The sequence below is a fragment of the Nansenia antarctica genome (assembly GCF_963989245.1).
Source record: "Nansenia antarctica genome assembly, chromosome: 5".
In the NCBI taxonomy this organism is placed as follows: Eukaryota; Metazoa; Chordata; class Actinopteri; order Argentiniformes; family Microstomatidae; genus Nansenia; species Nansenia antarctica.
Window position 1 is genome coordinate 69,668,205 of NC_137690.1, and position 20,381 is coordinate 69,688,585.

Here is a 20,381-nt window from a genome sequence, read left to right on the forward strand (position 1 = left end):
GGGGCCTCTTATTTAAACAGTGTGTCACTGTGGCTACTACAAGACAACACCAAGTCTGGAATCATGTGCCTCTGAGGTTTTCTCAAAGGCCTGTTCATAAAACACTGCGTGTTCGGTGTTCGGAGGAGGAGGCGATGAGGAGGATGAATAGATATGTGCTCTCTCTCTTCTACCCCGTGTGGGTGGCTAAGAAGACGGAGCTGAGCTCCCTAGTCCTACCCCCCCCTCCTCCCCGTCGGCCAGATAACATCTGACTCAAACCCCTAGGCGATGACGTCATCCGGGGCCTATCAGCCCAGGGGACGTCGTGCCACAGATTTATGGAAGGGCAGGTGTTCTGCTCGCCCCCAAAAATGCGGCAGACGGCAACCGAAGAATAACTGAATATTATCTGACGAGATTGATTGACGTAACAAAATACGAAATAAAAGTGTAGCAGGGCAAAGGGCCAGGTGCCGTCCCCCCCGTCCCGCCCTGTGCTCGTCCCCTGCATCATTCAGCCCCCGACAGGCGGGGTTTTTTTCAGCACTGTCATTGTCACTGTAACATGACGAAAAAGGCTCTGGGGCGTTTCGAGTGCTCTCTCTCTCGTCTCGTATCTGCAGCGTGGAGCGTGAGGCCACTTCCTCTGAACAAACACTCTCTCCTGGGGTCATCATCACTCATCGTGCCTCCGGCGTTTCTCTATCCATCGTGCAGCTTTTAGTCTGCGTGGCTGGGAGGCACCTGGTAGCAAGGACTGTGTCATTAAGCCTTTACTAAATGTGTCTGAAATCTGAAATTAAACATCCCCCATCGCCCCCCCCCCCCATCCCAGTAGCGTCACATCTTTTTTGCCTTATCCCTCAAATGTAAGGTTACACTAAACTGGGACAGAAAGCACTGAATCAATCAAAGCACTGGCAGCAGATTATCTAATGAATGTGTCCTCTCTTCATCTGGCCTCTCTCTCGTTTGTTCTCTCTCTCTCTCTCTATCTCTATTCCTCTCTCTCTCGATCTCTATTCCTCTCTCTCTCTCTCTGTCTTTGTTGTCTCTCTCTCTCGATCTCTCTTGCTCTCTCATTGTCTCTCTCTCATTGTCTCTCTCGCTCTCTCTTTTTCTCTCTCTCTCTCTCTCTCCATCTCTCTTTCTCTTTCTCTCTCTCTTTCTGTCATTGTCTCTCTCTCTCTCTATCTCTCTCTCTTTTTCTCTCTCTTTCTCTCTCTCTCTCTCGATCTCTATTCCTCTCTCGCTCTCTCTCTCTTTCTCTCTCTTTCTCTCTCTCTCTTTCTCTCTCTTTCTCTCTCTATCAAAAATGACCAGGGCTTGTCTTTCCTCCGGGTGGGATATGTCTATGTCCCGGGGGGGGGGGGGGGGGTGATGTCAGGGGGGGGGGGGGGGGGTGTGGTCGTGTCCTTCAGGCCTCTGGGCTTCTGGGACGGCGTCCAGAATCTCAGCCTCAGTACCAGCCAGTACCACCAGCCCCGCCGCCCCCTCATCACTCTCCCAGCAACCGGCAGGGTCCTCTGTGTGCTCCGAGCCGGCGTCACTGAGAGAGGCTCTGATTGGTTTTGACACCTCTCAGGCTTTTGGCTGTGAGGCTCAGCGATAACATTATTCTTCGGAGAGGAGGAGAAGGAGGAGGAGGAGGAGGAGGAGGAGGGGGGAAGGGAGGGAGAGAGGAGCGGAGGAGGGGGTATCAATGGCACTCTGCACCGGCGTAGATGAAGAGGTGGACAACTGGAGACTACGGAGGCGGGGGAAAAAAGGCCACTGTCTGTCTCTACTAAGAGGATGTACATGTCACCCTGAAAGAAGAACATGCCTGGTTAGCAGGAGGGTTTGGTTTGTTTTAGACCTCTGGGTAATCTGAGCAAACGCCACTTCATCCATTTACATCCATCTTACTAATAGATAGTAGAGGTTTACAATTGGAATTGTACTGTGCTTTTTTTTTGTTTAACATTGATTATTTATTATTTATTATTTAATTATTGATTTTCATGCGTATTTCTAGTCAATCCACGATGCTTACTTACCGTCTCGGACTGTCGTCATTTAGGGTAAGGGTTAGTGCGGCTGCGTCATAGCTATCGTCATAGCAACGTGAGGTCTGTGTTTACCTCCTACGAATATTTTTGGGTGAATGTGTCTAGCATGCACTAATGAAAACAACAAAACCACTGGATTATGCAGTAATTCCACTCTAAGCGGTATTGCCTAAAAATAATTATTATTTTGCCCCAGACTCATTAGAGATGATTGTATTTTTTCTCATCGATGCGTTAAGGACATTTGCAGTCTCCTACAACTGTCACAATAATTCCTCACATATACTATATTAATATACACTATATAGTTGGGTTAAAGTGCCACAGGGGCGGCTGTGGCGCAGGAGGTAGAGCCGGCGTCTAATGACAAGGTCGGCAGATCGGCGGTTCAAACCCCGGCTGGCCACATGTCGAGGTGTCCTTGGGCAAGACACTGAACCCCAAATTGCTCCCAATGAGCGGTCTGGTGCCTTGCATGGTAGCTTGTCGCCATTGGTGTGTGTGAATGGGTGAATGAGAGGCCGTTGTAAAGCGCTTTGGAATAAGTGCAGTCCATTTACACTGATCAGCCACAACATTATGACCGCTTGCCTTCTATGCTCTTGGTCCTCTGTGTGCTGCCAAAACAGTGCCGACCCGCCGAGTCGGTACTGTGGTACCTGTGGTACCTGGCACCAAAACATTAGCGGCAGATCCTTCAAGTCCTGTAAGTTGTGAGGTGGAGCGGAGCCGCCGTGGATCGGACTTGTCGGTCCAGCACATCCCACGGATCGGATTGAGAAAATCGGGAGAATTTGGAGGCCAAGGCAACAAACACCGTTGAACACTTCATCACGGCCCTTAAACTGTTCCTGAACAACGTATGCAGTGTGCAGTGTGGCAGGGCGCATTATGCTGCTAAAAGAGGCCACTGCCATCAGGGAATACCACTGCCATGAAGGCGTGTACCAGTGTACCTGGTCTGCAACAATGTTTAGCTAGCTGGCACGTGTCAAATTGACGTCCACTCCACATGAACGGCCGCGCCCCCAGGGTTTTCCCAGCAGAACATTGTCGAGAGCATCACACTCAATGTTATTCACTTCCACCTGTCAGTGGTCATAACGTTCCCGGCTCGTCTGTGTAAACACAAGTGTCTCTGTAGGGTTCTTCTGCTTAGGGGTTCGACACAGGTTTTCCCCCTTCAAGGTCTATTTCTGTATCCTAAATCAAATGAAAGGGAAAGGCGGGCGGACCGCCTGGCCGTACCCGAACACGCCGTTTGATGTTCCCCTGCGGTGCCTTTCCATCAGCGAGGAAGCGGGAAAAACAACATGTCTTCATCAGGATTCTCATTTAGACTCGAGCCGACGACACCCAGCTGACCGACGGCGTGATGAGTCCCAGGGCGCCGCTAACCTCTCGTTGATGACCGTTCGTTTTACCGCCGCGCGGCCGACGTGACCGGAAAAACAAGCAGTCGGACGTCGAACGAGGGAACCGTTAAAGCCGCGGCTACGAATGACTAACCTCCCCCCCCCTCCTCCTCCCCCTCCCTATGATTTTAACTGTCTTGTTGAGCCATAAAGTCCACATTTAGTCACCGTTTCTATTCTCAGACAGGGACTACTGTAGCACTCATCAAGCCTGCCTGCCAGACCGCATGTTGTACGCTAGTGAAAAGTAACTAAGAGGCCTATTTAAGGGCCGGGGCGGCGGGTCTGTGCCAGAGCCCCACACAGAGAGCTGCTGGCCCTGTTGGCTTTCTGGCGGACTGGGATGTCCTATTTCAGCGTGGGCCTGTGACTGGGGAACCGAGGCATTGCTAATTAGGTCACCGTGCTCTCTCTCTCTCTCTCTCCGCTCGCTGCTGTCCTCTCTCTCTCTCTCTGGCATGGAGGTGAGAGGCATTTAGACACCAGGAGAGACATTCTCTAACGCGCCCCGATATTGCGTCTATCCCTCCACTCCCTCCCTCCTCCTCCTCCTCTCCTCTGCTCCCTTCTCTTTTTCCAACCCCTTCCCCCTCCCCCTTTACATGATCCTCCACTGTACCTCCACTCCTGACACCACCCCTCCCCTCCTCCTCCTCCTCCTCTCCACCCTTCCTCTCCTCCCTTACCCAGCCCGCCCTCTCTTCTAAGCACTGCCAAGGAGAAATCCATATTGGATTATGGTGTGTTTGCCGTTAGCCTCTAGGTTGACAGTAATTGGCTGTGAATGCGAGCGCTATGGAGAGCGTGACCCCACCCCCCACCCCTCCTGCGCGCACACATGCACGCGCCCCAACCCTGTTTGCATTTCTGCATGAATATCAGTCGGCCTGTCAGGACGGCAGAAGGATCGGAGCAAAGCTTGCTAGCTCTGCGCCGGAGCTAGTTATTGTACCTGCAACACCCCCCCCCACCCCCATCACCCCACCCCCTCCCTCCATCCCTGCGTCTACCTCCCTCCCTCCCTCTCCATGTGTGAATAACAATCCTGCCCTTCAGCACCAGACGGATTAGAGTAGGTACGCTTGTATGCATATGCCTGACCTGTCTTTAGGCAAAGGGCTTATTCATATTCTTCAGCTTTAGTTAAGCTGCTCATCTTGGTGGGTTTTTTTGTATTATTTTTATTTTTTCTGCTCATCTTTTGTGTGTCTTTTGTATTATTCTGTGTTGTCCAATAATTATTATTATTTATTTATTTTTTGAGAGAGAAAGAGAGAGCGAGAGAGACAGACAATCTCTTCAGGTTACACCTTAACTGCTCCTCCTGAGACTTCTACTATCTAAGACACCCGCTTTTCCCCTTTACTGTGTCCCCTAAAACTTCTATTGCCTTCTTGTACTGTTTCTCGGTTTCTCCAGTGTCTATATAAAAGAAAAAAGAAGAAAAAAAAGGGTCTAGGTTTAGAAGAAGGTAATAGAAGAAGATTTTTCCCTTCTATCACAGAGACTGCCAATGGCCCTGGGCCTGAGCTGGATTACTCTTCCTAATACGACTGGTGGATTGATGATTCACTTGCTTAGTCAAATGTATCGATTGTAGTAAGTCGCTTTGGAATAAGGCGTCTGCTAAATGCCCAAAAATGCCTAAAATGTAAATGTTTGTGTCGTTCAGGGCCGATGCACGCGAGAGAACTGCAAATACCTCCACCCTCCGGCCCACCTGAAGACCCAGCTGGAGATCAACGGACGCAACAACCTCATCCAGCAGAAGACGACGGCGGCCATGTTGGCCCAGCAGATGCAGTTCATGATCCCCGGCACCACCATGCAGCCTATGGTGAGTGGCGGGGTGGGGGGGGGGGGCGGGGGCGGGGGGCACGGCCCCTCAGGCCCTGGCCCGGGCCGCCTCTGACTCCTGTCTTACAATGCAGGCCACTGTTAACATCCATACGGTTATTTCTGTATTTTTCTCTGACTCTCTTTTTCCATCTCTTGTGACCCCACCCCACCCACCCTCTCTCGTTTGCTCTCTCTCTCTCTCTCTCTTTCTCTCTCCGCCTCTCCTTCTTTCTCCCCCCTCTCTCCCCCCCCTTCTCTCCCTCCTCCTTCTCTCTCTCCTTCTTTCTCCACCCTCTCTCTCTCTCCTTCTTTCTCCCCCCCCTCTCTCCTTCCTTCTCTCCCTCCTCGTTCTCTCTCTCTCTCTCTCTCCTTCTTTCTCCACCCTCTCTCTCCCCCCCCTTCTCACCCTCCTCCTTCTCTCTCTTTCTCTCTCCGCCTCTCTCTCTCTCCTTCTCCCCCCCCCCCCTTCCTTCTCTCCCTCCTCCTCCTCTCTCTCTCTCTCATAGCAGACGTTTCCATTGAGCCAGGGCCTGGGACTGGGCTCCGGTTTCAACCAGAGCTACGCCCCCTACCTGACCCCCATGAGCCACGCCATGGGCCTGGTCCCCACGGAGATGCTGCCCAGCACCCAGCTCATCGTCCCCGGCAGCCCGCCCGTGTCCATGCAGCAGGGCTCCTCCTCCACACAGAAGCTGCTACGCACAGACAAGCTAGAGGTGACCGGCTAAGCCAATCACAAGCCTCGCTCGTCTATGGAAAACCATCATCTAAACCCCTACTCCCCCCCCCTACCTACCGCCTTCTCCGCGTCACCAGTGAATCACACGTTCTAAGTTTGTTCTGTTTCTGTGTGATTGTTGTTCGTTTCTTGTCGACTTGGAAAATGTTAGTGTATGTATGAAGGAAACCGGATCTGACGTGTGAATGTAGGCTACTTACAGTTTATTTTATTTTATTTTATTTATTTACCACGGACAGTGCACATTAATCAACATATCAGTTTCCACATCAATGTAAATGTGCCAGAGTTAGCTCATGAGCTAGTTTTCATCTGTAGTCCCTGAGAGAGACAGTACTTTACTTTTAACTTACTTTTTACTTTACGGTACAGTACTTTACTTTTAACTTTTACTGTGGGAATATTGAGAGTGATGGGAGAAAAAAAAATCTATTTTTTTATGGCAACAAAGAGTTGTTGTTTCATGAAGACAAAAGGAGACAAAGAATAGCCATGGAATGATTGGGAGCTTTGTGCATGTGTGTGCATGTGTGTGCGTGTGTGTGCATGTGTGTGCGTGTGTGTGTGTGTGTGGTATGTGCGTGTGCGTGTGTATGTGTGTGTGCGTGTGTGTGTGCGTGTGCGTGTGTGTGTATGTATGTGTGCGTGTGTGTGTGTGTCTGTCTCTGTGTGTCTGTACGTGTGTGTGCATGCGTGCGTTTGCATGCGTTTGCGTATGTATGTGCGTGCATGACTTTCTCCAAGTGCCGTCACTTAGCAACCAATAAATGTGGTTTAAATGAGAAGCAACATCCAGTGGACACACTCCCACGCAAAGTGTGTGTGTGAGTGCGTTTGCGTGCGTTCGTGCTGTGCGTCTCATGCTGTGTGCGTCTCATGCTGTGTGTGCACGGCGCTGTGTGTCACACTCCCCAGATCGGGTAAGGACCCCCCTGCCGCGCTGGCCAGACTCTGAATAGATCAACACGTCAATCATTTAGATGATGGTGTACATTAACACACACACACACACACACACACGCACACACACACACACACTACTGTGTAGTTCAGCCATGCGGTATATTAATGATCTGAGCAGGTAGAAGCTTCTGTTAACCAAGCCAGGAGTTGAGGGTCAAAAACCATACGTTGCCCGTACCTTACCTCGTGGTAGATAGTGTGTGTGTGTGTGTGTGTGTGTGTGTGTGTGTGAGAGAGAGTGTGTGAGCAGGTAGAAGTGAGGATCATGTCTTTATCCTTCTGTTAACTGAGCCAGGAGTTCTGGGTCAAACACTGTTCTATTTCTTTCATGTTTTTTTCGCCCATACAGTACCTCATGGTAGATTGTGTGTGTGTGTGTGTGTGTGTGTGTGTGTGTGTGTGTGTGTGTGTGTGTGTGTGTATGCGCTTATGCGTGTGTGTGTGTGTGTGTGTATGCACTTATGCGTGTGTGTGTGTGTGTGTGTGTGTGTGCGTCGTCGTCGTCCCCCCCCCCCCCTCCTCAGGTGTGCCGGGAGTTCCAACGGGGCAACTGCGCCCGAGGTGAAACGGACTGCCGCTTCGCCCACCCCAGCGACAGCCCCATGATTGACACCAGTGACAACACCGTCACCGTGTGCATGGACTACATCAAGAGCCGCTGCTCCAGGGAGAAGTGCAAATACTTCCACCCCCCCGCCCACCTGCAGGCCAAGATCAAGGCCGCCCAGCACCAGGCCAACCAGACGGCCGTGGCCGCGCAGACCGCCGCCATGGTGAGGGACAGACTCCTCCTCCTCCTCCTCCGTCCACTAGCGGGCACACACACGCACACCTAGCGGGAACACACACGCATAAGCGCATACACGCGCGCACTCACACAAGCTCGCACTCACACACTCACACACACAAGTCATGCACACTCACACACACACCCGCGTGCACTCTCACACACACACACACATAAAGTAAAGTACATACCAGATTCAGACTGCACGCACAACACACTGCATACATATATACATACATACATACAGTATAGACCAGTACAGACCAGTATAGATCAGTATAGACCAGTATAGACCAGTATAGACCAGTACAGACCAGTACAGACCAGTATAGATCAGTATAGACCAGTGTAGACCAGTGCAGGCTCGACTGGTACAAAGCTGCCTCTACCTGAAGCTGTTCAGTGCTAGCACCTCTGTGGACGTCCTGGGTCCCAGTGCTCGTCTCTCCAGAGCGCTAGGCTAGCTAGGCTAGCTGCAGTACAGTGACCCAGACAGTGACTGTAGTGCAGCTCAGCTGCAGCTAACACAACCACTAGGCCAGCTCACTGCCAGTGAACGGCGGCTTTCTTTTGGGCATCTTTGTACCAGTTGAAAATTCTCACACACTACACGATATATACTGTACCCAATATACTTGAGAGATATATACAAAGCAATAAACACTTGAAATATATCAGTCTGTGTGGAATGAATGTATACATTATACAAGTTTCACTTTTTGAATGGAATTACTGAAATAAATCAACTTTTTGATGATATTCTAATTATATGACCAGCACCTGTATATATATATATATATATATATATATATATATATATATATATATATATATATATATATATATATATATAACCCTAGCCCTATATAACTATATAATCACATATCATGCTTTCACATATAACATGTTAGGCTAATTTGGGTCCACACACACAGACACACACATCATGTACTCATGTTGTTTACACATCGGCGATAGAGTACCATGAAATGTGGAGCGCTGCTTTATTACTGCCAGTCAGCCAACCGTCCTACCTAGAGAACCATGTGGGCGCCCTGCGTACGCCGTCCAACTCAACCCCAAACCCAGAGGTCACGATGGTATAGCTTCACCAGGCTCTAGAGAACAATACCAAAAAAGGCTGCACTATAATACCACCACAACAATCTATTATTATCATCCTACCGCTCCTTTTATTCCAATGCCCTTGATCATAAAAAGACAATGGCTCCAACCCCCCCCCCCCCCCCCCCCACCCTCTCTCAATGATAAGTGCAGCTCTCTACAGATCGGTACAAATTGAATCAGAGAGATGGATGAGAACACAGGGCCAAACTGACATCAGGGCTCTGGTTCGCTCCCCTCCCTATCGCCCCCCTCCCCCCCACCCCTCTCTCCTGAGGAGAAGAGCAGACAGACAGAAAGACAGATAGCCCCCCCCCCCCCCATCCATCTCTCTATCTCTTTCTCTCTCGTCTCTATATCGGACCGAGTCAGTGTCTCTTTTCGAACGGGTGAAACGGTTCAGCCTGCCGCACTCCTCCTCCGCTGCCCAACCGTGCTGAGCTGAGCTGCCTGACTCCCGTGGCACACGGAGCACGCTTCCACCACCTCCTCATCAGCTTCATCCATCGCTGCTTGCTCTCTCTCTCTATCTCTCTCTAAACCCCCACCCCTCCCTCCCACCACCCTTCTCCCTCTCTCTCTCTCTCTCCCTCTCTCTCTGTCTGTCTCTCTCTCTGTCTCCCTCTCTCTGTCTCTCTCTCTCCTTCTCTCTCTCTGTCTGTCTCTCTCTGTCTGTCTCTCTCTCTCTCTCTGTCTGTCTCTCTGTCTCTCTCTCTTTCTCTCTCTGTCTCTCTCTCTCTGTCTGTCTCTCTCTCTCTCTGTCTCTCTCTCTGTCTCTTTCTCTCTGTCTCTCTCTCCCTCTCTCTCTCTCTCTCTCTCTGTCTCTCTCTCTGTCTGTCTCTCTCTGTCTTTCTCTCTCTCTTTCTGTCTCTGTCTCTCTCTCTGTCTCTCTCTGTCTCTCTCTGTCTGTCTCTCTCTGTCTGTCTCTCTCTCTGTCTCTCTCTGTCTCTCTCTCTCTGTCTTTCTCTCTCTCTGTCTCCCTCTCTCTCTCTGTCTCTCTCTCTGTCTCTCTCTCTCTCTCCCTCTTTCTCTCTCTCTCTCCCCCCCCCCCTCTCTCTCTCTCTCTCTCTAAAACCCTCCCCCCTCCCCCTCTGCCGCCACCCTTCCCCCATGAGGTGACTCCAGCACTCTTAAGTGTTCAAAAAGACAACAGAGTCAAAACACGTACACAGTCCTGAGGACACAGCGCAGCTCTGATTACCTGAAGCTGTCCTGACCTGAGATGAAGGTGAATAGGTTTACCTGAGGATACATACAGGGGAGGGGGGGAAGCTGTGTAGTCAGCACTGCAGGAGGGGCCTATGTCCTCCCTTTGGTTTGGCTTCCGTTTTAAAGCCCTACATCAAAGCTTATAGTACCCGCTTCCCTTGAAAAGCCATAAAAGGAGAACAATGTAATTGGCATACGGGTAGGTTGGGTAGATCTCAGTCCAGCACACACAGGGATCATGTTTGCACATTCAACCGTAGGTTATGTCTTAAGGAAGTAACCACCCACCCCCCAGCCCCCCCCCCCCTTTCACCCACCCCCAGACAAGTTTATAGTAAATAGGATTATATGTTTTACAGCTTTTGGGTTGTATTACAGAGGTGGATAAACGGTCACGACCGGTCTATTACATATTACACCACCTTGGGGGGGGTTTCGACCCGAGGTAATAGTTTTACCGTTTTTAATATTAGACATTTCCCCCCCCACATACGAGCCCTCCAGCTCAATAAAGTTGATTTAATACATGTTGGGTAGAGGAGGAGGCGGCGCTGTCAGGTAATAGCGAGGCGGGTTCAGGGAGAAACAAGGGAAGGTGCCGTGCAGAGATGTCAGACTCCTAGGCGTCTCGTCTCCGTGCTCCATTTGTCTTCCTGTCGCCTGTCGTGTTGTCCTTTCATGTTAGTCTTCATGGTTAGCGGAATGCCTTGTCATCAACGTCATCTCTGCTCGAGGGGGGGGAAAAAATAAATGTGTTTTTCTTTCCCTTAAACCATAACAACATAACATTTCAATCTGCTAACACTGAATCTGTAGTCCGTCGGTTCCTTTGGAATGATGCTGATAGGCCGGGCTTGTGTAGCGTTAGCATGCTGTACGTGTAGCATAAAGAGTCACTGCCAGACTCATACACACACCACCCTTGGGGGTTTCGCCCAAGGAAACAGTTTTGCAATAATAGACATTTCCCCCACATACAAGCCTTCAACTAAATCAAGGTTATTTAAAATAGATATGCTGGATAGAGGAGACGCTCGATGGTAATAGTGAGGTTCCAGGGAATGTAACGATTTGATAAACATCTACATTCAAATGCTTACCGGTTTAACTGGATGGTTTCAATGACATTTCAATAAATAGACTGGTATGTATCCACTACAGGCCACTAGGGGCAGAATAATATGAGAGCAGGGAGATGCAACACTTACTTCCAGGAGTAAGTACCTTCCCCAGAGGGAAACAACACCACCTGCGCTGGTGGTTCTGCAATACACTGCAATCACACGGCAATCACAGGTGGTCATTAGTGTGCTCGTAAAGGGATGTTAACCATGTATCTTCACCTCACCACATGCAGTGAAAAGGGATAAGAGACTAGGCCCTTATGTCCAGACCAGTGGAGGTAGAAATTGGAGGATGGGCTCGTTGTAATGCATGAAATGGAATGAGAGATGGTATCAGAAAGACATTTGATACCATTCCTCATTCCGTTCCAAGCATTGCAATAAACCCGTCCCCGATTTTTGCCTCCACCAGCCTCCACTGGTCCAGACTACTCTCAACAGCACGACAACCCCCCCCCCCCCCCGCCCAGCCCCCACTCAAAGAAAATAAACAATTGTTTAGTTTAAACCAGTAGCCTGCTACTGTGCGACCAGTTTGGTTTAAATAGTACAAATGCAGATCAACAGTTTAACAAATGAGTTGTGCAGCATAGGCTTCAACAATTACAGAATTCACTCGTAGAAATATAATAAACCAGAGCTCCACATTCTGTGATATGTCTTGTCATGGACCTTTGAAAATATCTCCACACAATACGCACATTTCCGACTTTCACTTCTCAAAACGCTTCTCCACCAGTCACACTTCACAAGTCATATCAATTTCACACATGTATGAGTTAAAAAGACAAAGATTCCCCTTCACGACCAGACCACTGCGACCCCCCATGACAGAAACGGATCCGACGGGTGTCGTTAGCTGACATGCTGCCGTCTGTCGGGCTAGTACCTGACAGCAAGGGCCATAAACGGTCTTCCAAAAACTAAGCATCGATTCAAAATGTCAGTGCTTTATAAGCACAGACTCAAAATGTCAATGCTTTTACTTTTGTCTTACTTTGTGAAATCGATAAAAAAGCAACTTCTTCTGATCTTTTTTATCGATCCCCCTCGCCTGCTGTGAATAAAACCCATCCCCTCGCCCTACTTTACAGTGGTCACAGATGTGGAAGGGAGAACTTCTCCAGTCCTTCCAGATCTGTGAGTCCTGTAGAACGGTTGCTAGGGAAGATCGTTATGGGGGACAGTACACAGTGACTCTCTCAGAGTGATGAGGCCCTCGGATTCTAGTCTGTCATGGTGGTCAGTGAGTTACACCCAAGCGTAGTTTACACACCACTCCACTACACACACACTCCAGTTATAGTGTACACTATGGTAGGATCCAACACAACTACACACACTCCAGTTAGGGTCTTGATACAGTGCTCAATACGTACAAGTGTGTATAGAGTACAGGCTTATGGCCGAGTCTCACCTTGAGGTCTGTGCATGTACTGTTAGTCTTACTTTGACGCAAATCCATGCATTGATGCCAAAGGGGAGATTTGCGTGAACATAAGACTTTTAAGGGTGCACCGATCTCAAGGTAGGATTTCCGCCCGGTGTCTATATCTTCACTGAAATGTTAGTTGTGTTTATCGATTGTCCTTTGATACATAGATGATGACACAGCTGATTTTACTCGTAATGAAGTAGCTAACATAACTAATAAATGCTTATCCCGATAGTTTGTTTACTTCATTAGTACGTTTGGAAAATCTTTTATTGTTTCTTACGCTTTTAACAAACAAAAACAAAAGGTAAAGTAGATGCTTTTTTTTTGCTTTCGTACTAATTCAGAACCTAGCAATGTTTCTTTAAAACTGTTTTGTTTATGTGCATGCCTATTGTTTTGTATGTGGTATATTGCATTCAGATTATTTTTTGTTTTTTTTTCCTTCTCACCTATCCACAATGCAATGCTGTCCCCATGATGCACCTCTGCTTGCTGTTACCTGTATGTTAATACGCTTGAACCCCATTGGCCCACTGCCATCATGTGCTCGCTGCCTGCTATTTAAAGACTCAGTCGACTGCCAAAGCAATGAAGCGACCCCTCGAGACAACCTTAGACCTGGTACTTTGACCTTTCACCTTTTGCTTTGCATGTAGCTTTTTTAATGTACTGTAGCAACTCACAGAATTTAATTTGGCTTTTTGGTTTTTTTAAACCTGTGAGACACACCCAAGTGTTTTGTATATGGAATTAATAACCACCAATGGCATAATCAATTGTCCAGTAATGTATTATTATTATTATATTTGACATTGATCGACAATAACAACAATAACGTTAACATAATATTAGTGTAAGTATCACTTTATGTTTGTGTTACTGTAAATGTATCATTAGTAAGTGTCTTGCTAGATACTGTGTTGTGTAGTTCCCCATTGTGGTGTCCATGTGATGATTTAAGCCTAAGTTGCCATTGTGCCTGTAACCTGTAACCTGTGCTATGTATGCCTAGCCAAAACACAGCCCGTCCAGAGCAGTGTGATACTTGTGTTAGCCTTGTCCTGTGGTCGGTGAGGCCCCTGCCTCTGTTCTAACCTCTCCTCTCCCCCGCCCCCCCCCCCCTCCCCCGTCTGTCACTCCCCAGGCTTTCCCCCACGGCATGCTGCAGCCGCTACCAAAGAGACCGGCGCTGGACAAGTGTAACGGCGCCAGCTCCCTCTTCAACCACAGTGTTTTGCACTACCAGCAGGCCTTGGCCAACGCACAGCTCCAGCAGCCTGCTTTCTTTCCCACAGGTAGGACACACACGCAGACACACACACATACACACACACACACACATAGTGCACAGACACACACCGAGACACAGACACACACCCACACTGCACCAACAAGATTCCCTAGGTTTCCTTTCCCCCCATAAAAGCATCACAGTAGTACATACTTCAGGTATGTTGTTAAAGACTCACCGGCAGTGTTGCCAGACGGGATTATTTTCCAGCCTAACCACAGTCTAAACTCTAAACAACATCTCAGACACCAGCTCACCAGGTCAGGTTCTCTAGGGCTTTAGTCTGGACACACACTACTAGGGATCCAGGACTCCATGAAGCACATTGGATTCGTTCCCGAAAAGGAGTTCTCTCTCCTCTCAGCTGTTCCACATGCAGTCCGTAAACGTTGTGCCCCCACTTATAGCTGTAATCGCTGCCAGGTGGCTGTAGCGCGGGGTGGTATAACCCCCATAGTTGTACGGCAGCAGGATGATAGCAGGGTGTATTGCGATATCATTATATATATATAAAGTCACCTGCATTTGAACCTCTTACTTCTAAAAACAACATCACCCACACCATCCCCTGTGGTCTGAACACACACTGCATCTCGTTGTGATGATGTAGAGTACACCACGCACGACAGGTTCAGATCTGCTGTGATGCGCTGCTAGTCGACACTTGCACTCAGCGTAAAACTCAGAAGGAGAGCGATCCCAAACAATGACGTTCGTCGTTCACTCCATTGTAGCTCAGACGCCCCCCCCCCAGGCTAGCGAACGGTCGCTATGATGCACTTTCGCTAGCCCCCTATCGCTGTGGATGAAACCCCTACCCCTCCTCCATCCTACCTGCTCCACCCTCCCTTATGGCCCCTGTGCTCCCTCCATCCCTTGCTCCTCTCCCTCCTCCTCCCCCTCCTCCTCCTCCTCCTCCTCCTCCTCCTCCTCCTCCTCCTCCTCCCCCTCCTCCTCCTCCTCTGTCCACCTGCGTGGGTAGCTTGTTCAGACTGCTGTGTTGTCACTGCATGGAGCCGCTCTGATTCCAACTAGCCTCTAGCCTCCTCGACCTCTCTCACTGAAAATAGCTCGTGTCATATAGTAAGTGTGCCTGACTGTACCCTATTCCACAAACCCCCTCCCCACCCCCAAAAAAAAACACACAAAAAACAACACATTCACTTACACAATTCTGTACTTGGTCATTGAGCAAACTGGCCATTAAGCCTGTGCCCCCCCCCCCCCCCTCCCTTCCCCCACCCCCCCCCCCCCCCCACCCAAGCTTGCTTACTGTACTGTACATATAGACCCATTGTATGACATCAAGACTGTGAACGGAGCACACTGCAGTAACAATGGCAAGACTTGTTACGTGTGTGTGTGTGTGTGTGAGTGTGAGTGTGTGTGTGAATCAGTTGGAAAAAACGGTGTGTGTGTGTGTGTGTGTGTGTGTATGCGTGTGTGTGTGAGTGAGTGTGAATCTGTTGAAACAAGGGCATGTGGTGTTTTATTAGCGAGGACAAGTCTCTGTCTCTCTCTCTAACGTTGTTTTCTCTCCCCTTATTAACCTCTGCCTCCTCTCCTCCACCGCATGGTCACCCAGGGTCAGTCTTTTGCATGACTCCTGCTAGCGGCATTGGTAGGTCCCTTCTTCCTTCCCGTTACGTTTGACTCACATGCTCTTTGACATTGAGGTGGCGGGGGTGTGTGGGGGGGGGGGGGGGGCGGGCGGCTTTGTCAGCTCTTACAGGTGACAGGCGAAACGTCATGCATATGGAGATGAAATGTGTTTTGGTAAAGAAAGAAAACAAAAAGAATGCAGCCTTCGGTTGTGGCGTGGTTAGTCCAATCAATGTGCGTAAAGTCGTATCTCACCATGGCTGTTTGAACTCGCCTGTAAGAGATGTTCATCGATCGGGTTCTGTGTTTCTTTCTGATGTGTTGTTCTGTTCCTGCCAGTGCTCTTATTTATATTAATAATGTATTATTTTTGTCATTTTATTTAATCATTGTTAGTATTTAATGAAACCCATATGTTTCCAGATGAGTTGGTTGTTGAATGGTAGATGTTGTCTTTGTTGCCGTGGTGATTAGGACATAGTAGTGTACTTAGCCTACATGTAGTAGTACGTTTCCCAGAGAGGTGATGAAACAAAATTGGGTCTCATTATCATTTCTAGTGATTCGACATTTCCCACCACTCACCTCATACCTCTGGGAAAACAGAAAATGATTTTGGCGGGGCGGGGATAACTTCCTTTTTACTTGTGATTGTAATCAGCTTTTTTCCCCTCTTGTTTTATTTTCCTCCTCCCCCCCTACGCTTTCTCGCTTTGCATTGTGGGTCGCATGCCATTCGCTGGTCTTAACCTTTAACGACGGCTCGCTGCTCTGTCACACTCACTGTTGCCAACGACTACAACAACAACCACAACAATCCAAACACACACCTGTTGCCACGGTTACCACAATTCTGCCCACCTACCTATCTGTTCATTGCTTTCATGGTTTCCCCCCCTCCACCCCCTTCCCCCCCACCCCACTTTTCCTGGATAAAGTACCCATGATGTACAGTGCTACACCTGCTACTGTCTCTGCAGCAACTGCTCCTGCCACAAGTCTCCCCTACGCAGCAACAGCACCAGGCAATCAGGTTTGCTCCTTTTAAAAGCTTTCTCTCATGTCCCTTTGAAGCTCTAAATAAGTGCTCGGACCACAGCTGAGACCATCCTCTACTCCAACCGTCTCTGCAGCCATCGCTAGGCTAGCTGTAGCTGTAGCACAGGTGTAGGTGTATTCACGACGCCTCCATCTTGGCTTTGATCTGATGAGTCACATCTTGTGAGAAATGTGCTATAGAAATAAAACTTGATTTGATTTGATTTGATGTAAGGGCTCTTTGTATACACGTCGTGTAGTCCCATGTATCGGCTGTGTGTCGACGAAGCACTTATTCAGAGCTCTCACGTTTGCAAAAATAGTAGTTTGTGTTGTGTTGCGTTACTTCCTGGTTGTTTTTTTTGGTTTTGCATGTATGTTTTTCTTCTCTTTTTTTTCACTTTATGTTGATGTCATGTAATCCCTCTTCATCTGCATTAGGAACGTCATCTGTATGTCCGGGCCTGAAAGACGCACGCACGCACACACGCACACACACACACACACACACACACACACACACACACACACACACACACTTTGCCAACACAGCACTAATCCCAGCCACTCCATCAGTCTTAGTCCTCATGTTGGGATTCTGTCAGCATCCCTCTCTCTGTTTGAGGAGGGGATGGGGGAGGTGACACCCTGTTTGAGGGAGGGAGGACGGGGGGAGGTGACACTCTGTTTGAGAGAGGACGGGGGGGAGGTGACAGGAAACTGTCGATGCAGGTCCGATGCAGGTCAGTTCCGCTATTCGCCTTTATAGGAGACAGGAAGGACATGTCAGGACGGAGCTAAATAAAGGCCAGATAGAGGACCCGCGGCTCCGTGTCAGCAGGGGCCAGGAAGGAGGAAGGAGCAGTGGCAAGTGGAAGTGGGGGTGACGCACACACGGTCTCAGAACCTGACAGTTGAAGCATACAGCCAACAGTCGGCACCGCCTGCGGCTCACAATGACTCCCCGGTCAGCAAGGGGCTCGCAGAACTCTGATCTGCTCCAACAATGCTGAAAAAAAACAATTGTTTTTGTTTTTTACGACAGCTCGTCTTGTGTTGAGACGAGAAAAGTTGTATTTACCCGTCTCAAAAAAACACGATTGAGACAATTTTGTCTTTTCGTCGGTCTTATACCGCTTAAACCGCTGCTTCGGTATCGCCACGTCCGCTTCGGTAGAGGGGCCAAAGTGTCCAGACACCCCCAGCCCCCACCTCCCCCCCCCCCCCCCCCCCCTCCGACAATGGCGTCATGAGATGTCCTGGCGCGCCGCTCCCCTTATTGATCGCCGGTGAGCACACACACACACACACACACACACACACACACACTCCTCCAGTGAGTCACTGCGTTTCGGTTTCCTGTCATTGGCATGCAGCGGTGGTCGCGGCGGGGAGCCAGGGCTGCTCTTTAAAAATGCATGTCGGGGCTGAGAGGCGCAGAGAGAGGGGCTGTGCTGACGTCTACCGTCTCCCCGCTGCTGCTGCTGCTGCTGCTCTGTCTCCTCCTGCCACAGCACCCAGAGCGTTCTCTCTCTGAATGACCAATTGCGTTGGAGGAGCTGGGGGGGGGGGGGGGGGGGACTGCAATAGGTCTAGTCTCTCCACATCATGTTCCTGAGAGCCCAGTGAGGAGTCAGAGAGGAGGAGGATCAAGGATCCTCTGGGCTGGTACATTCTTAGCAGTGCCGTCGTTGCCTATTGTTCTGTGGTTTTTGGACCGTGACCAAAAGAACATTAATTCTGACTGGCTTTTGAATTATTAGCTCTCTCTCAAGGTTGTGTCCCCTGAGGTGCATTGTCGTGGTGCTGTATCCTCTTGGTAACATCACACACACACACACACACACACACCACCTGAGACCCGTAGGCCTGCATCTGCACCAGCCTTTTATCCCACTCTGACATCTGGCTGGTGGGCCGTGTCTGTGTTCTCATCAGGAATGCAGCTGATCAGATTGCCAGGTGTGCGTGTGTGTGTGTCTGTGTGTGTTTGTGTCTGTGTGTGTCTGTGTGTGTGTGTGTGTATGTCTGTGTGTCTGTGTGTGTGTCTGTGTGTGTGTCTGTGCATGTGTGCATGTGTGTCTGTGTGTCTGCGTGTGCGTGTGTGTGTCTGTTTGTGTCTGTGCGTGCAAATGTGTCTGGGCGCGCTTGCCTGTGCTCGTACCATACGCGCGTCTGACACAGAAGACAGCGTTCCCCTCCCATAGAAACTCGTCCCTCGCGTCCGAACAGCCCAACAGATGGCGCGCCGCTATCAGAGGGAGGGGGCGCTTAGCTCCCTGATGTGCGTCTCATGTGAGTCACCGCACACTGGTCTAACACATGGCTCTGATCACACATGGAGAGACCAGCTGCGGGGGTCTGGCCTGGGACCGGCTCATACAGGAGCTGGGAGTCGCCCCTCCTAAGTTCAGCTCTGCGTCTCACCCCCTAATGGTGAAGGCTGGGATTGAAGACTGAACTGTAGTGGAAAAGCTGTTCTTTTGTTCTTTTCCCTGTTGAAAAAGGGGTCTATGTAGCATCGGTAGTACTCCCACACATCAATTCTAGACCCATAATTGAGTGTAAAAAAAACGGTAACTAAACCCAGTACTTTGACTGACATGTTCAGTCAAAATGGAGTCAGTCCTAGCACAGGGATGTGAGGAGAGTTGTGACCACTGTCCTTTCCCTGACACACATTTTAAGGTTGTGGGCTTTGGATGGGTACATCAAACCACAGCTCCAAGAAACAAATCTCTTTTTTTTTCTTTCAGTTTTTTAGATGAAGAGGAGCCAAAATCAAGGCAAAATCAACCAGTGCTTCTAAGGGTAAGCTGATCCTAGATCTGTAGAGATGGACAGGTTCTATTCTCTGTGGCCTTCTCACCAGAGACGCTTCTTACCCAGCGTTCAGCTCGGTGTCCACCGCCACACACACACTACCGGGGCTGACTTACCGCAATCTGCTCTGTCTGCAAGAGTTACAGTGGATACTCTCTCAGAGACTGTCTCGACACGACACCACTGACACAATACCTCAGTCGTCACAAGGAGAGGACAAGCGTTACTGGCACGTTCTCTCTGTGTCTCTCTCTCTCTCTCTCTCTCTCTCTCTCTCTCTCTCTCTTTCTATCTCTCTCTCTCTGTCCCTCTCTACTTGCTGTCTCTCTCTCGCTCTCTCTCTCTCTCTCTATCCCTCTCTCTCCCTCTGTCTCTCTCTCTCTGTCCCTCTCTATCTCTCTCTCTCTCTCTCTCTCTCTCTCTCTCTCTCTCACTGCAGAGTTATTGGAGTAGTGGTGCCCTCTGCTGGCTGAAAGTACACATGTACTATTATCTACTGTGCATCACCGGTGTGTGTTTCTTCCCGTGCCAGGGAAGGGGAGGGAGATTCAACAACGGTTCAATAATTGAGAACGAGTCGGCAATGTGCCCTTCCGGAGCGGCCGTCTTGGTTAACATAACGATACCTCACAGTCAGGCGTCTGCATCAGTGTCTCCTCCGGTCGTCACCTCCCCTACCTGGCCAGATAAAGCCTCGTCGACGTCGTCGGCTCTCACGGTGTACTCAGCTACTCTCGTTTCAAAGTGTTCATTGAATGGGCTCATCTCACTAGCGGTTGACAGGAGGGTCCCGTTGGACAGCAAGGAACTTCACTGACATCCTGACATCCTCCTCACAAGGCCCTCCTCCGTTTAATCCACAGGGACTTTGAGAAGTAGTCAGCTGATCGGTTAGCGCTGATTTTCACTCTTTAGAGTTTCTAGACGATGTCTCTGGTTGTGCCGACATCAGGTA

The 20,381-nt window shown here is 49.5% G+C and overlaps 1 protein-coding gene across 5 annotated transcripts in view; it reads left to right on the forward strand.

The window, feature by feature from the left end:
- LOC308159257 (muscleblind-like protein 2a) overlaps positions 1-20,381 on the forward strand; it is a 42,695-nt gene that overhangs the window by 20,368 nt on the left and 1,946 nt on the right. Inside the window, exons 2-8 of one of the 5 annotated variants that reach the window (XM_080533008.1) lie at positions 5,121-5,285; positions 5,794-6,003; positions 7,514-7,762; positions 13,240-13,293; positions 13,817-13,967; positions 15,549-15,584; positions 16,504-16,598. In XM_080533008.1, the coding sequence (XP_080389134.1) occupies positions 5,121-5,285; positions 5,794-6,003; positions 7,514-7,762; positions 13,240-13,293; positions 13,817-13,967; positions 15,549-15,584; positions 16,504-16,598 (960 nt within the window). The remainder of the gene's footprint in view (positions 1-5,120; positions 5,286-5,793; positions 6,004-7,513; positions 7,763-13,239; positions 13,294-13,816; positions 13,968-15,548; positions 15,585-16,503; positions 16,599-20,381) is intronic. The other 4 variants (XM_080533006.1, XM_080533010.1, XM_080533007.1 and 1 more) reach the window with 4 other exon arrangements.